At 38.3% G+C, this 16,343-nt stretch overlaps 1 protein-coding gene across 1 annotated transcript; it reads right to left on the reverse strand.

Moving 5' to 3' along the window:
• Positions 1-302: 302 nt before the first annotated feature.
• PM20D2 (peptidase M20 domain containing 2) lies at positions 303-15,912 on the reverse strand. Its single transcript, XM_019442836.2, has 7 exons — positions 15,114-15,912; positions 12,879-13,027; positions 5,751-5,893; positions 4,298-4,452; positions 1,823-1,958; positions 689-796; positions 303-476 (listed from the first exon to the last, which is right to left on the reverse strand). The coding sequence occupies exons 1-7, from the start codon at positions 15,567-15,569 to the stop codon at positions 322-324; spliced, it is 1,302 nt and encodes a 433-aa protein (XP_019298381.2). The 5' UTR covers positions 15,570-15,912; the 3' UTR covers positions 303-321.
• Positions 15,913-16,343: the final 431 nt, after the last annotated feature.

Below are 16,343 nucleotides of genomic sequence, written 5' to 3' on the forward strand. Positions count from 1 at the left end.
TACTTAAAATCTTAAAAAAAAAGAAAAAAAAAGAAAAGAAATGAAATGCCATTACATATCAGCTCAAACTCAACAACCACATGAGATCAAGAGTTGAACACTCCTCCGAATGAGCCAGCCAGGCGCCCCTGAAATTTTTCATTTTAGATATGAGGTAATGTGTTTTCTCTGCATCATGGATCATGGCCTCCCTCTTCAGGTAAGAGGAATTTGAGTCCCTTAAGACTAAAATTTAAGCATGCCCTCCTCCATTATTAAAAAAGATTCAAGAAAAAAATCAGTACTTCTTAATGATCCATAAGTGTCTCCTAGGTCTTCCTTTTATTCTACTGTATTTAAAAATTCTTCTTCTTGAAGTTGCAATTTAAAGTCCTCCTTGATTTTCTCCAGCAACTCTGGTTTAAAAATAACATCCAACGCAGTCATTGCCAGAGCTTTGGCCGTACGCAAAGTGTAGAACTGAGCTTCTTGTGACCCTAAAACGTGGAGAAAATAAATGAAGAAACCTCCCTATTTATGATAAACTTATACATTGGTTTTCAGATTAGCTCTCGATATCTAAACCGCCTCTTGAAATGCCCACCACAATACAGTATTTTCTGAGGTAAAGTTAGCTAATGAAAAAACATGGAGCTATTACCACAAAAAGAGAACATATGCCCACACATTCACTTCTAATAACACATACCTGCAGCTTCAGTATATTGTTCTGTATGATTCAAGGCATTAGATCCAATGTAAAAATATGGATGAATCCCAGGAACCACAAAAGTAACATTTCCAAAATCAGTAGATCCTTAGAAAAGTAAGACAATCCATGGGTTTCTAATTGTTAGTCCAATAGATGCCAGACCATACTTATCCAATCTCTATAGCACCAGACATGATTTGCCACTCCTTTCCTTCTAGAAATTCTCTACTCCTTTGGCTTCCATGACTTGACTTCTCCTGATTGTCTGGCCTTTTCTCTGGTCACTATCTGTCTCCTCTAAATTGCTTCCTTTACCTGTCTCCTAAGTGCTGGCAATCACCAGCACACCAAATACTCCTGTGTTTTCAATTACTTTTCAGATATTGCCAACTCCTACATCTCCAACCTAGGCATCATTTGGGGGTTCCACAGGCTACTGAAAAGTTCCCCTTAGAAATCCTATATGCACATCAAACTTAACATACTAATAATATATACCAACATAGCATACTCCAACCTGCTTTCTCTTGAACTCCTTATCTCAGTAAATGACATCAACACCCCATTTCTATGGCCAAGTCCTTTTGAGTCCACTTCATCAGCATTTATTGTTATATTTTAGGAGATACATCTCTAACATGGAAACATATTAGAAATGATCCTTTTAAAAAGGAAAAACTCTAAAATAGTCCCCAATATAATTATTTAAATTCTAAGTTGTTTACTAAACAACTAGTAGTAAACAACCATAATAATTACTCCTCAGCAACTGGCATGCCTCCTTATAACTACTTGCTAGCCTGCTTACTGAGGACTGACAATGAATTAAAATTCTATTTCTCCTTTAAGTAGCTTACTTTAAAATTAGAACTAAGCGAGTTTAAACACTAGAAGTATTTAGAATACAAAGGAAATAGTACGCTATTTCTAAAAACAAATCTGCTCATTTAACACTTTACATTCACTGAAGAGTTCTTTAGTTTCGTTCCCCTAACCATTAAGTTTGTGAAAAATATTGTTAAGAGCAATACCTCCCTACCTCCAAAGCTGTCGAACAAAACCCTCTAACCAAAGATGGTATTTTCCTTCCTCAAACAGTGCAATATAGTATATATGAAAGAACCTGATTACCTGAAGGGCCATTCAACATTGCATCTTCTGAAATAAATTCTATTCCCAGTTTTTTTCCATTTTCAATATAAGCTTTCCATAGGCTCTTATTGGGAAGAACATTGTAATAATCATGTGCTCCACCTTTAATTTCTACCTAAAAAAAATCGTAAGACAAATTCTGAAATAAAAAACTCAAATTCACTATCTAATTTTCAAATCAGCAAGAGGTTTAAGAGGGTACACTTTCCCTTACAAATATAAATTCTCTTAAATATTTTACCTTAAAAAAATCGGTAATAAGACTTCCCTCAGGCCCTATCCCCTTCATGTTACATATGCACCAAACAACATGATGTCACCTCACTCTCCCAGCCAGTAAGTCTCAACTTCGGTAACTTATATAGGGTGTGGGGGAAGCCCAGGAATCTCCATTTTAACCAGGACCCCCAAATAATTCTGATGCAGGTGGTCCAAAGAGCAGACACTGAGGAACACTGCTCTAGACTGCAGCCTCTTAAAGAAAAAAATTAAGCTTTACTCATATTCAAAATATAAGCCAACATTGACACCAATAACTGGTCCAAAAGATATAAAGGTACCTAGGAGAGACAGGTTTATGATGAAGAAGGGTTGGCTACGGTCCTCATTTATTATTTATTTATTTTTAAAAGTAATCTCTACACCCAATGTGGGGCTCAAACTCACAACCCTGAGATCAAGAGTTGCATGCTCTACCGACTGAGCCACCAGGAACCCCATGTCCTCATTTATTAACTTCAGTGTTTCAGTGTGTCAAGAATTATAAGCAGTTTATAGGTACACAGTTAAGAGGATTTATAGATTTAGTTTTGATTAAATCAAAATGGATTAGTTCCACAAACTAAAGGCAATAGCCATAACATTAGTAAAAGTCAATTATAAAATGGCAGGGCTGACATTTTTTCTACTCTTAGCAACATCTAAGCTAGAAATAATGACAACCGGGGCACCTAGGTGACTCAGTTGGTTGAGTCTGACTCAAAATAAAAAAAGAGAAAGAAAGAAGAAAGAAAGAAAGAAAGAAAGAAAGAAAGAAAGAAAGAAAGAAAGAAAGAAACATACTTATAATATATAATAGTCATTCATGTATTACAAGTCAGCCAAAATATAAAAAGTTATTAAGAGACTATTTAAAATATAGATTAGGGGCGCCTGGGTGGCTCAGTCAGTTGAGCGGCCGACTTCGGCTCAGGTCATGATCTCGCGGTCTGTGAGTTCGAGCCCCGCGTCGGGCTCTGTGCTGACAGCTCAGAGCCTGAAGCCTGTTTCGGATTCTGTGTCTCCCTCTCTCTGACCCTCCCCTGTCATGCTCTGTCTCTCCCTGTCTCAAAAACAAATAAAAGGTTAAAAAAAAAATTAAAAAAAATAAAATAAAATATAGATTAAAATCCAGTAACAATGAACCTTATCCTAAGGGAATATTATGCCTTGAGATTCAGAGTTAACGGTAATAGTTCATGTGTTTATTCTATCAATATTTATATTTATAATTATAAATAAGGGATAAAGGATTGGCTCCATAGCTCAGGGGTTAGAACACTGGTCTCATAAATAAGGGACAAAGGATTAATTTTTTACTCTCTGGACACTTACCATATATGCTGAGAATCACTAGTACTGTGAGACACTATTACTATGTGAACAAATCATACATCTGAGAGCAGAAACAAATGAGTTGTAAGTATGAGGTCTAGGCCCTAACTCTTAACAAATATTCTCTCATTTAATTTTCACAAGAACATAAAGATAAAGTATATTATTATCTCCCTTTTTCAAGAGAAAATGGAGTCCCAAAGTTATCAAATGGTGTTTTCTAAAGTTACAAAATCAGTAGGCTGAGAGGCACAGACCCAGATCCTATCTCTCCCACTAGACTACAACCTCTGCCCAGGAAAAGATCGATGTAATTCTGAAACTTCTCGTTCTGCTGTATACCCTACGTGACTGGCACAGAAACGTCACTGACTTTATGGTTTAAATGAACAACACTTCTTCACTAACTTCTGCATCTATTTTAACTTTCATTCCAGCAAGCCATAAGTATTTATATCGTTACTGCACATATCTAATAATTTCACCCGAAACAGCTTTTGCTGATTTTGCCATAAAGTTCCCTTTATAGGAACTATACTGAGCAATTCTGAAAACACAACTGCCAATAAGGAAGGCTATATCTTGCAAAAAGGCAGGGAACTCAGCATTATCAAGAATTATTCTAATTACAGTGCAATAAAATGACTATAGTCCTTTCTATGTGGGCACTGAGTAAAACAAATATGAATTAAAGACTTTCACATCACCCATTCACTCAACTGATCTTACATACTCTAAACATTGCCAAATGAAAAAGGGGCAAGTTAGGTTCTAATCTAATTTAATAATACTCTAACTTAACTCCAGCCCATATAGATATACCTCTGATTATAACTTATATTAACTCTTAAAAGTTCTTACTGTACACCCAGTAGCCAAAGCTGCAGCTCTGAAGCAATCTTCTGCCTTTTTGGTCAAAACTGGAAGTTCTTTCATTGAGGGTGCACGGAAGTAATAGATTAATTCAGAATAAGACGGAATGATATTGGGTTTTACACCACCACTTTTTATTATGCCTACAAAAAGAACCAAATTACTGAAATTGAGCTTGGAGACCATTTCTTTAAGTTTAAATACACCCATAGAATTTTCAATATGTACATGAAGAAAAACAATTTCAATTTATTAGCTTCACAGATATACCAATCAATGATTTTTGATGTGCTGTACAAAATTTTTTTCTTTTTTTTTTTTTTTTGTACAAAAGTTTCTATACATAGGGTAATGCTTTCTGGCTAAGAGATAAAAAATTGTCTATCCATACTTAATTCTAAGGAATTTAACGATGTTGAGAAATTATGTTGCATGATTATAAAGAAACTGTTAGAAACTTTTATAACAATCTTAAGACTTCTGAAAGAGTTTATTTCAGTAGGCTTAATAAAGTAGTAATAGTTGTACGTTTTGATAAACTTTTGACTTAAAAGAAAAAAAATGGCACAAGGTTCTATAATTATCCTCGTATTTCCAGATTCCTATGAATATTTTCAATGGTATTTAGCTCTGGGAACATAATTTTTATACCAGCAAGAAACCGATGCAGGTCGAAGATCACTAAGTGCTATTAACTGTCAAAACAAATACATTTATTTGGAACTACACTGAGAGGAAAGATTTATCCATTCAAAATAATAACTGAAATAGATACACAAAATCTAAATTTATTTGATCTGCTTTAAAAATTATTAATTATTTTTACATATTTCTCTTAGAAAAACTAAGGTAGGACATTGGTCAAAGTGCAATTACAAACTAATTTAAGCCTATAACAAAATCAGGTAAAAAATAGATATTAAAGTATAACAGTTTCCCAAATCATAATAAAATAACTAAATAATAAATTCATACCTTTAAGATCATACTTTATTACTGTAGTTACATTAAGGTGATACACATAATTTAAAAAGATGTTACTCATTTTATCAGCACTAGAGAAAATAAAACCAGTAACCATAACTTTTTTAAATTGAGAAAATGATTTGTTACCATTAAAAAACAGTGAGGATAACTGGAAAATCAAGATCCAACTTTCAAATACCCACAGAAAACATGTACATCCTTACATAAAACATTATCTCTAATACTCAAAATGACCATTCCATTTATACATAAATACTTATTTAACTGTTTTCTTAGCCAACACATACAAACATCCTAGTATCCTGTCACATGAATTTTGGAAACTGTTTAAAAAGTTTGGAATATTCATATAAAGTATATAAAATGTTTACAATTTTTAAAAATCAAATGTTAATTACATGGCACTGAAATATATTAAGCACCATCCATTACACAACATACTTGACATTCGTACCATGAACTCTCCAGGTTGGTTTCATTTGCTGTCTCAACACAGACAGATTGTTGTAGGCGAGAACGGCAGCATCTAATGCATTTACTCCTTCCCAGGGATATGCAGCAGCATGAGATGCTTTTCCATAGTATTTCACAATCACACTAGGAAACAAAACATCATTTGGAATTACTCTTTTCAAAGTCACTAAAGAAAATCCAGGTACCGTAATTAGAATTACCCAACAAGTGTTCAGAATTAAGTCACACTGCTGGAATTTTTATTTGCAAATCGTTTGTAGAAATAACACAGCAATTTATATACCTTAGTTGTAGTTTACTATTATGTAATACAGTGACTGACACAAAGAAAGCATTCCAAAAAAGAGAAAAGAGAGAGAGAGAGAGAGAGAGAGAGAGAGAATTTTGTTCAACCAACCCCCAATAGAAATTTAATTTGTACACAACTCAATTCAAACAAACATGCAATTCTGTATTAGGCACTGGAATTACAAAAAGAGGGCTCCTGTCTCCTTCTACACTGCATCGTAATAACTCTATATAAAAGGTCTGCGAAACAGATAATTCTATCTTAAGTGGGGGAGGGCAGGTGAAGGAAAACAGAAATAGGTGACAATCTGAAATGAATTAAGACAACCTCTGAATACCAGATTACACTCACAATATCCTAAGATATTCTAGCATTAAGTCAGTTGTTCCTGACCAACATTTTATTAGTGTTCCAAAACACCTGCATCACTAATATCTCAAAATTTTATCAGTTATGTTACTGCACTTCCAAATAGTTCTCATACCAATTTAACTACTCAGATACAATAAAAAATAAGGGTTAAAGAAAGGATTGCATATTAAATAGTTATTTATAAAGATGACTTGTATAGGCAACACTTTTTAAGCCTAAGTAATAGTACCCACATTTAAATTACCAAAAAGCTATTCTAGACTTAGTTTTTTTTTAACAAACTAGATTCAAGAATCCTTGGCATGCTCATATTCCTTGATGAATTCAAAACATTCTGCTGGCAAAATAAAAACAAGTTAAAAGCATCCAAATATATTTTTAAGATTTTGGGATATTTGTTAGTTCTTGATATATATCTTATCACCATCACCTTGAAACTGGAATTTTAACAAAACTGGTGATAAATATAAAATGGAAGAGGATGACCTTTATGAAAATGGCTCTAGCACCATTTCTTTCAGGGTTCAAATCTAAGTATAATTACCATACAACAAACTATAGGAAAATAAGTGTTAATGGTTATTTTTTTCAGCATTAGTATTTTTAGTGTATTTTAAAACATTTTAGAGAGCATATTTTATTTTTTATTTATTTTACTAATTTAAATTCATGTTAATTAACATACAGTGTAGTATTAGTTTCAGGAGCAGAATTTAGTGATTTATCACTTACATACAACACCCAGTACTCATCACAAGTGCCCTCCTTAAGGCCCATCACCCATTTAGCCCATCCCCCCTCCAGCAGTCCTCAGTTTGTTCTCTGTATTTAAGAGTCTCTCATGGTTTGTCTCCCTCTGAGAGTAAAGTATATTGCATGGGGCGCCTGGGTGGCTCAGTCGGTTGAGCGTCCGACTTCGACTCAGGTCATGATCTCGTGATCTGTGAGTTCGAGCCCTGCGTTGGGCTCTGTGCTGACAGCTCAGAGCCTGGAGCCTGTTTCAGATTCTATGCCTCCCTCTTCCTCTGACCCTCCCCTGTTCATGCTCGCTCTCTCTCTCTCTCTGTCTCAAAAATAAATAAATGCTAAAAAAAAAAAAAAGAGTAAAGTATATTGCAATACAGGCCTATCTCAAGAAGCAAGAAAGGTCCCAAATACACAATCTAACCTCACACCTAAAGGCGCTAGAAAAGGAACAGCAAATAAAACACAAAGCCAGCAGAAGGAGGGAAATAAGAAAGATTAGAGCAGAAATAAACAATATAGAAGCAAACAAACAAACAAACAAACCAGTAGAACAGATCAATGAAACTAAGAGCTGGTTCTTTGAAAGAATAAATAAAACTGATAAACTCCTGGCCAGCTTTATCATAAAAGAAAAAGGAAAGGACCCAAATAAATAAAATCACAAATGAAAGAGGAGAGATCACAATCAACACCACAAAAATACAATTATAAGAAATACTATGAAAAATTGTATGCCAACAAACTGGGCAATCTGGAAGAAATGGACGAATTCCTAGAAACTCACACACTACCAAAACTGAAACAGGAAGAAATGGGAAATTTGAACAGGCCCATAACCAGCAAAGAAATTGAATCAGTTATCAAAAATCTCCCAACAAACAAGAATGCTGGCCCAGATGGCTTCCCAGGGGAATTCTACCAGACATTTAAAGAAAAGTTAACACCTATTCTTCTCAAAATGTTCCAAAAAACAGAAATGGAAGGAAAGTTTCCAAACTCATTCTATGAAGACAGCATTACCTTGATTCCAAAACCAAAGATCCCCCTAAGAAGAATTATAGGCCAACATCCCTGATGAACCCAGATGCAAAAATTCTCAACAAGATCTAGCAAACCAAATTCAACAGTACATTAAAACAATTATTTATCATGATCAAGTGGGATTTATTCCTGGGCTGCAGGGCCTGTTCAATATTTGCAAATCAATCAACGTGATATACCACATTAATAAAAGAAAGAATAAGAACCATATGATCCTCTCAATAGATGCAAAAAAAAAAAAAAAAAGCATTTGACAAAATACAGCATCCTTTCTTGATAAAAACCCTCAAGAAAGGGATAGAGTGAACATATCTTGACACCATAAAGGCCATATAAGAAAGACCCACAGCTAATATCATCCTCAATGGGGAAAAACTGAAAGCTTTCCCCCTAAGGTCAGGAACATGACAGGATGTCCACTCTCACTACTGTTATTCGACACAGTACTGGAAGTCCTAGCCTCAGCAATCAGACAACAAAAAGAAATAAAAGGCATCCAAATTGGCAAAGAAGTCAAACTTTCACTCTTCACAGATGACATGATCCTCTATGTGGAAAACCCGAAAGACTCCACCAAAAAACTGCTAGAACGGATACATGAATTCAGCAAAGTTGCAGGATATAAAATCAACATACAGAAACCGGTTGCATTTCTGTATGTCAATAATGAAGCAGCATGAAGAGAAATCAAGGAATGAATCCCATCTACAATTCTACAAAAAAACATAACATACCTAAGAATAAACCTAACCAAAGAGGTAAAAGATCTGTATGCTGAAAAACTATAGAAAGCTTATGAAAGAAATTGAAGAAGACACAAAGAAATGGAAAAGACAACATTCTATGCCCATGGACTTGAAGAACAAGAACAAATGTTGTTAAAATGTTGATACTACCCAAAGCAATCTGCACGCGCAATGCAATCCCTATTAAAATAACACCAGCATTCTTCACAGAGCTAGAACAATCCTAAAATTTGTATAGAACCAGAATAGACCCTGAATAGCCAAAGTAATGTTGAAAAAGAAAATCAAAGCTGGAGGCATCACAATTCCGGACTTCAAGCTGTTTTACACAAAGCTGTAATCATCAAGACAGTATGGTACTGGCATGAAAACAGGCACATAATCAATGGAACAGAATAGAAAACCCAGATATGGATCCACAAACGTATGACCAACTAATTTCTGACAAAGTAAGCAAGAATATCCAATGAGAAAAAGACAGTTTCTTTAGCAAATGGTGCTGGGAAAACTGGACAGTGACATGCAGAAGAATGAACCTGGACCACTTTCTTACACCATTCACAAAAATAAACTCAAAATCGATGAAAGACCCACATGTAAGATGGGAAACCATCAAACTCCTCGAGGAGAAAACATGCAACAACTTCTTTGACCCTGGCCGCAGCAACTTCTTACTTGACAGGTCTCTGGAGGCAAGGAAAACAAAAGCAAAAATGAACTATTGGGACTTCATCAAGATAAAGCCTTCTGCACAGCGAAGGAAACAATCAACAAAACTGAAAGGCAATGGACAAAATGGGAGAAGACATTTGCAAATGACGTATCAGATAAAGGGTTAGTATCCAAAATCTGTTAAAAAAGCTTATCAAACTCAACACCCAAAAAATAAATAATCCAGTGAAGAAATAGGCAAAATACAGGAATAGACACTTTTCCTAAGAAGACATCCAGATACTAAAAGACACCTGAAAAGATACTCTACATCACTCATCATCAAGGAAATACAAATCAAAACCACAATGAGATACTACTTTGCACCTGTCAGAATGGCTAGGAAACAACACACATTGGCGAGAATGCAAAAAAAGGGGAACACTTTTGCATCATTGGTGGGAATGCAAACTGTACAGCCACTCTGAAGAACGTATGGGGGTTCCTCAAAAAATTAAAAATAGGGGCTCCTGGGTGGCTCAGTTAAGCATCTAACTTCTGTTCAGGTCATGATCTCATGGTTTGTGAGTTCAAGCCCCTCATCGGGCTCTGTGCTGACACCTCAGAGCCTGAAGCCTGCTTCAGATTCGGTGTCTCCTCTCCCTGCCCCTCCCCCACTCGTGCTCTGTATCTCTCAAAAATAAATAAAACATTAAACATTTTTTTTTGAATTAAAAATAGAACTACCCTATGGCCCAGCAACTGCACTATTAGGTGTTTACCCAAATGATACAAAATGATGATTCAAAGCACCCCAATGTTTACAGCAATGCTATCAACAACAGGCAAAGTATGGAATATTACTTGGCAATCAAAAAGAATAAAACCTTGCCATTTGCAACAACGTGAATAGAACTAGAATGTATTATGCTAAGCGAAATAAGTCAGTCAAAGACAAATATATGATTTCACTCATGTGGAATTTAAGAAACAAAACAGATGAACATAGGAAAAGGAAAGGAAAAATAAGACAAAAAGCGTATTTTAAACAAACTGATGGGGGGGTGCCTGGGTGGCTCAGTCCACTGAGTATCCATGATCTCACAGTTAGTGGGATTGAGTCCTGCTTCAGGCTCTGTGCTGAGTGTGGAGCCTGCTTGGGATTATTCTCTCTCTCTGCCCCTACCCTGCACATGCACCCACTGGTACTCCCTCTCTCTCTGTCTCTCAAAATAAAGAAATAAACTTAAAAAAATCAAAAGGAAGAGCCAGACCAACAATATATTTAGCAGAATATTTAAGGGGGAAAAAAGAATCCTCCCTTAAAATTCAATTTATATATGTACCTATTTAGGTTTATAACTATGCTCAAAAAGTCCTGGAAGGGGGCGCCTGGGTGGCTCAGTCGGTTAAGCGTCCGACTTCAGCTCAGGTCACGATCTCGCGGTCCGTGATTTCCAGCCCCGCGTCGGGCTCTGGGCTGATGGCTCGGAGCCTGGAGCTTGTTTCAGATTCTGTGTCTCCCTCTCTCTGACCCTCCCCTGTTCAAGCTCTGTCTCTCTGTCTCAAAAATAAATAAAACGTTAAAAAAAAAAAAAAAAAAAAAGTCCTGGAAGGATATATGCCTCTCAAGAAGGGACACGATGCAGGAAAGGTGGTCAATATGAACATAGTGTTTTATCTTAGTTATTGTTGGAGATTTTTAGGATGAAAAGATCATAATATTTTCAAAAATTAGTTTGTATTCTTGTTCCCTTTTCCATCTTAACAGATGGCCAATGAAAACTCTAAGAAGCCAGAGACTAAGAAAAGGCCTGAGGCCAACTGGGCTGATGGATCAAGGCCAAGAAGCCCAACTCGAAGTCCTAGAAGGCTAATGGGCTGGTAAGCCTACAGCTGCAGGCCTCTTCTAGCCAGAGGCCTTGGCAGAGACTTCTAACCTCTAAGATGCTCTGCAGGTGTTCCAGTATGCACTACCCCCAAAACCAAAGTTGAAAGATTCTTCCTGCTGCCACAGCATCAACTCTTGGTGATAAGAAGGAAGATTAAAATGGTCATCCTGTGAAAACAAGGCCTCGGGTGATTCTGAGCTGGAAGATTCGTGAGTACCACCTAGAAGCGCAGCTGCAATGGTTTTATCACTCCCTAGCTCCCACAGAGGAGAACATGTGGTTTTCCCGAAGCAGATCAACAGTGGCTCCTGGAGACTGGCCTAGTGACTGGCCCATTAACTACTGTGACTGAAACTTCTGGTGTGCAAACTTCAATCCACTTCAGCGATCCAAAAAAGTGAGCTCTTCCACATACAGGAAAATAAATAAAATGTTTTGGCACCGGACAAATCAGAAGAGTACAGATGCAAATTCCACTAAAATCCACAGCTAGTTTCTGTCTTTTCTCTCAGAAATATAATTTACCCTCTTTGCAAAGAACTCAAATTACAAGAAGTAAACTAGAGAAGTGTGTTTTCTTCCAAGTCTAATAAAGCTGCCTCTTTTTTTTTTTTTTTAATGTTTATTTTTGAGAGAGAGAGAGACAGAGCATGAGCAGGAGAAGGACAAAGAGTGAGAGAGGGAGCCATAGATTCTGAAGCAGGCTCTGGGCTGTCAGCACAGAGCCTGACATGGGGCTCGAACCCACGAGCTGTGAGATCATGACCTGAACCAAAGTCGGATGCTCAATCGACTGAGCCACCCAGGCGCCCCTAATAAAGCTGCCTCTTACAAATCTATTCAGTTGCAAAGACAACCCATGTCAAAGGATAGATGTTTTCTAGAAACCTAATTGCTCTCAGATAGTTCAGAATAGAATACAAGTGTCAACATATTCTGTTTGCTAGTCTTAATGCTTTTTAGGCACTATTTTTTTAGTGTTTATTTATTTTGAGAGAGAGTGTGCACATACACAGGGGAGGGGCAGAGAGAATCCCAAGCAGGGTCCACACTCAGCATGGAGCCTGATGCGGAGCTCAGTGTCACGACCATGAGATCATGACCTGAGCCAAAATCAAGAGTCAGGACACTTAACCGACTCAGCCACCCAGGTGCCCCGTGCACTAGGTTAATAGTCCAATTACAAACACCATCTCAAATAGAAGAGGCTTACCAAATGTTATTCAATGGAAATCAAGTAAGGCATCACATCATCATTTTTCAACTTACTTTTTCAATATATAAGTACTGGGTTTTAGTCTCCAGTTAGGACACAGAAATATCTTAATAGTCTTTTCCACTAAGGAGCTTATTCCAACTTGATTACTCACTCATGTTCAGCCACATCAGGTAAATAAGCAGCATTCTCTTGGGATGGGTGGGCCATAAAAACAACATCAAGATTTTTAAAAGCCCCTGCTTCAATTAAATCAATTTTGCCACCACCATCTTCTTCTGCAGGCGTTCCCAGGACAACTACCTAGAAGGATATACCTGTGTCAGAGCAAAACAACAACAACAAAATCCTCGCAGGAAAATATCAAACAGGTTCCCTTGCATAGGTATTCACAACCTACATTAAAGTCCTTGAACTATGGAGAGAGGTGTTGTTCTCTGACACTTAAATAATGCAGTGGGCATAAATCTACGGTGCTAAGTTAACTACACATTTAAATTTACATTATTATACCAATTTGGCACAAAGTATGCACTAAAGCTACACCAGGAAACTTTTCCTAATTTTATAACTCAATTTTATATAACTAAAGGCAAAGATGAAAAAAGATAAATACTATATACTGAATTAATTCCTCAAAATTCTTTAGGACTTATCTCTTAAAGCTTCTTCTTGACTAAGTCTTTTAGTAATGTATATAATTATTCATAAACACTTTACTGGTTAGGAACATTCCAGTTGCTTATTAGTTATCCCCACAACAACCCTGTGAGGTAGGTGAGCAGTATATGTCATCATTTCAGGGATGTCAGGGATGGTGGTTTTGAGGCATGGAGTGAAGTGTTTTGTCCCAGGACACACTGCAAGTCTCCAGGCAGAGCACGGATTAGATGTTCTGATCCTCAGACCTGAACTCTTGATTCCTTCCTGAGCTAACTCATTAAAAGATCTTAACTCATTAAACCTTTATAAAGAACATTAAATAAACCTTAACACCACAGTTAGAAAGAGCCGACTATTACACAAACTTACTAATTCGATTCCACCAGTTCAACCAGGCAGATTTACTGGTCACCAAACACCTAATTAAACAAAAGAGAACTTTACAGAATAAACATTTTACTTTGATATTTAAGCTTAACTTCTTCAAACAATGTTTAAAAGCAAAGAAAAATTATAAACAACTAATACACTTTCAAGATCATATACAGGAATACAATGAAACAAATTGGAAAAAGTCTTGGCTTGTTAAGGGAATCAACATAAATTCCATTTTAAGAGAGGACTGATAACCTTGCTAAAACTGTGCATTACCATTCAAAGGTGTACATTTCCCAAAGTCGAGCCTTCTTTGGAAGTTACAAAGCACTCGAACTCATAATTGAACCTGCTTTCTACTCTGAACCCTTGACTCCTTAAATTTGATGACTTCAAGTTAAATCTTGCTGACGTCTCTGAATCTTTCATAAATCTGGTTAAAATTAAATCTCTCCCGTGTTTCATGCAATAGCAAAGGACCCGCCCCCCCCAAACAAAAACCTACCCAGATCCAAAAAACAAGCCGCCAGAAGCAGAAAAGAGAAGGCAGCTAAAGAGAAAAAGCTACAAAAGATGGAACTGTTAAGATAAAAGAGAAAAGTTACTGACATTGGAAAAAAAAATGGGCTATAGAATATGAAAATAAAACATCAGCCTTGCTCTTATTAAGCCAAATGTTGATGATTGAATTAGCTCGCAGAATGAAGAATACCATCTGAAAAAACACAGTAACACGAGATTAAACTTGCCCTACAACAAGCATAAATGAAATTTCCCCACTTAAAGGAGAAATTTCTTAATATCATGAAATAAATATTAAAACTTAAGGATGAACTCATCTATGTAGTATTCACTTCTCCAATTTTTGAGGGAAGATTTGGTAGTTGCAATGACTGAAAAATTCCTATCCAAATACCAACGATTCAAATCACAACAGCTCCTAGGACTGCCACAAACAAAAGAGGTTTTGGAGCCTAATAAAGGGGGGCTGGAGGTTTCCCTACAATAACTACTTCTTCCAGAGATTGCACAACCTCGTCAGCAAATCGCAGTTAATTCTGTTACCAAAAATAAATCACAACGAAAACCAGGCTTGGTCCTAAGTTCTTTCCTTAGGGCCAGTCTACTCAATCGTTTACAACTACAGAAGAGGAAACAAAAATCTGCAAAAAGTCGCTGGGTCGGCACCTCAAGCACTACTGACTTTGATCCAGGAGTTCTGCCTTCTGGCAAAAGCGAGGCCGGGACTCCGAGGGGGCAGGTGCGCACGGGAAGCGCCGGGTCCCACCGTCCCCGGGTACGACCCGGTCTGGGCAGGCGATGAAAATCCCGCGCCAGGACCCCACCTCACCTTCACCGGCGGAGGCGGCCCGGGGAGCCCTTCTAGGGCCCCCTTCACGCCCAGCGCGGCCGCCGCCCCGACCTCGGCAATCAGGTTGTGGCCGCAGGCGTGCCCGATGCCGGGCAGCGCGTCGTATTCGCAGAGGAAGCCCAGCTGCAGCGGGCGCCGCGCCGCACGGACCCCCAGCGGCTCCCACTCTGCGCGGAAGGCCGTGGCCAGCTGGTAGTGTGGCTGCACTGCCCAAGAGGCAGCCGGAGGCTCGCGCTCGAAGAAGCGCGTCAGCACGCCGTGGGCCCGGTGCTCCTCGTAGGCCAGCTCGGGCTCGCTCCAGATCGCGCGGCTCAGGGCCCCCAGGCGCTCGGCCGCCTCGTCAATGCGCTCCGCGGCGCGCAGCTTCAGCAGCTCCAGCTGGGAGACGCCGCTGCAAGCGCCCCCCTCCAAGGGCCGCTCCTCTCCCGGTCTCATCGCGCCTGCAGCCGGTGACCCGCAAACACTCCGCTCGACTGCCCGCTCGGTAGCTGCCTTTTAACTGCACACCCGCTCCAGTGCCCGCGCCCGGCGTCCGCTAGAATCCGGGAGGGGCCCACAGCGCAGCTCCGCTGCTCCCGGGGGGAACAGTCCCAGGGCCCCGCCTCCAGCGCCTCGCCGGGTACAAGGTTCCCACCTCATTTGGCTGGCAAGTTCTCCGCCCCGGGCCGGGAGCGCTGGGAAGAGAGGTGTTCTGGGACTCTCGCTTTCATCTCCTTGACTGTGCTTAAGACTGAATTGTTTTCAACTCATTATTACTTTTCTGTTGTTGCTTGTTTCCCACAGCAGCAGAATGAGAACGGCTTTATTGGTTAGTTGGCATCAGAGAGAGACCAAGTGGAACATAGTCCTTGAAAAACGCCACTCCCCTTTCTAAAATAGCAATTTAAAGTTATACAAGGTTTTTAGTTCCTAAAACTAGATGTCAATGTAAATGCTATACAAAGAACACTGGTCTATAGATTCTATACTCTTAAAGTGTTCAGTACTGCCCTCACTTTCTTCTTGAGGTTGCTGTATTATCTAAAAGCTGCAACTATTCTGTATAGTTTTCTCATAAGGACACTTACTGGAGTATAGTAAGGACTGGATATGTAATTAGCAAGTATAGTCTATTTGGGTAGATAAGAACGAAGAATTTAAAAATGAAGGTTGTTTAAAGCCCAAACCAAAGGGTTAATAAAAAGACTTATGGTCGTTAATATTCATACC

The sequence above is a fragment of the Panthera pardus genome, unplaced genomic scaffold, assembly GCF_024362965.1.
Source record: "Panthera pardus isolate Hobbes unplaced genomic scaffold, ASM2436296v1 HiC_scaffold_17, whole genome shotgun sequence".
Classification (NCBI taxonomy): Eukaryota; Metazoa; Chordata; class Mammalia; order Carnivora; family Felidae; genus Panthera; species Panthera pardus.

What these genes read in the sequence shown, in the direction of transcription:
- PM20D2 (XM_019442836.2), bottom strand. Translation starts at nt 15,569, where the DNA reads ATGAGACCGGGAGAGGAGCGGCCCTTGGAGGGGGGCGCTTGCAGCGGC. An exon ending in GGCCGCCTCCGCCGGTGAAG is followed by an intron (nt 13,028 to 15,113) that starts GTGAGGTGGGGT and finishes ATATCCTTCTAG; the next exon opens with GTAGTTGTCCTGGGAACGCC. An exon ending in ACCAACCTGGAGAGTTCATG is followed by an intron (nt 4,453 to 5,750) that starts GTACGAATGTCA and finishes TTCTTTTTGTAG; the next exon opens with GCATAATAAAAAGTGGTGGT.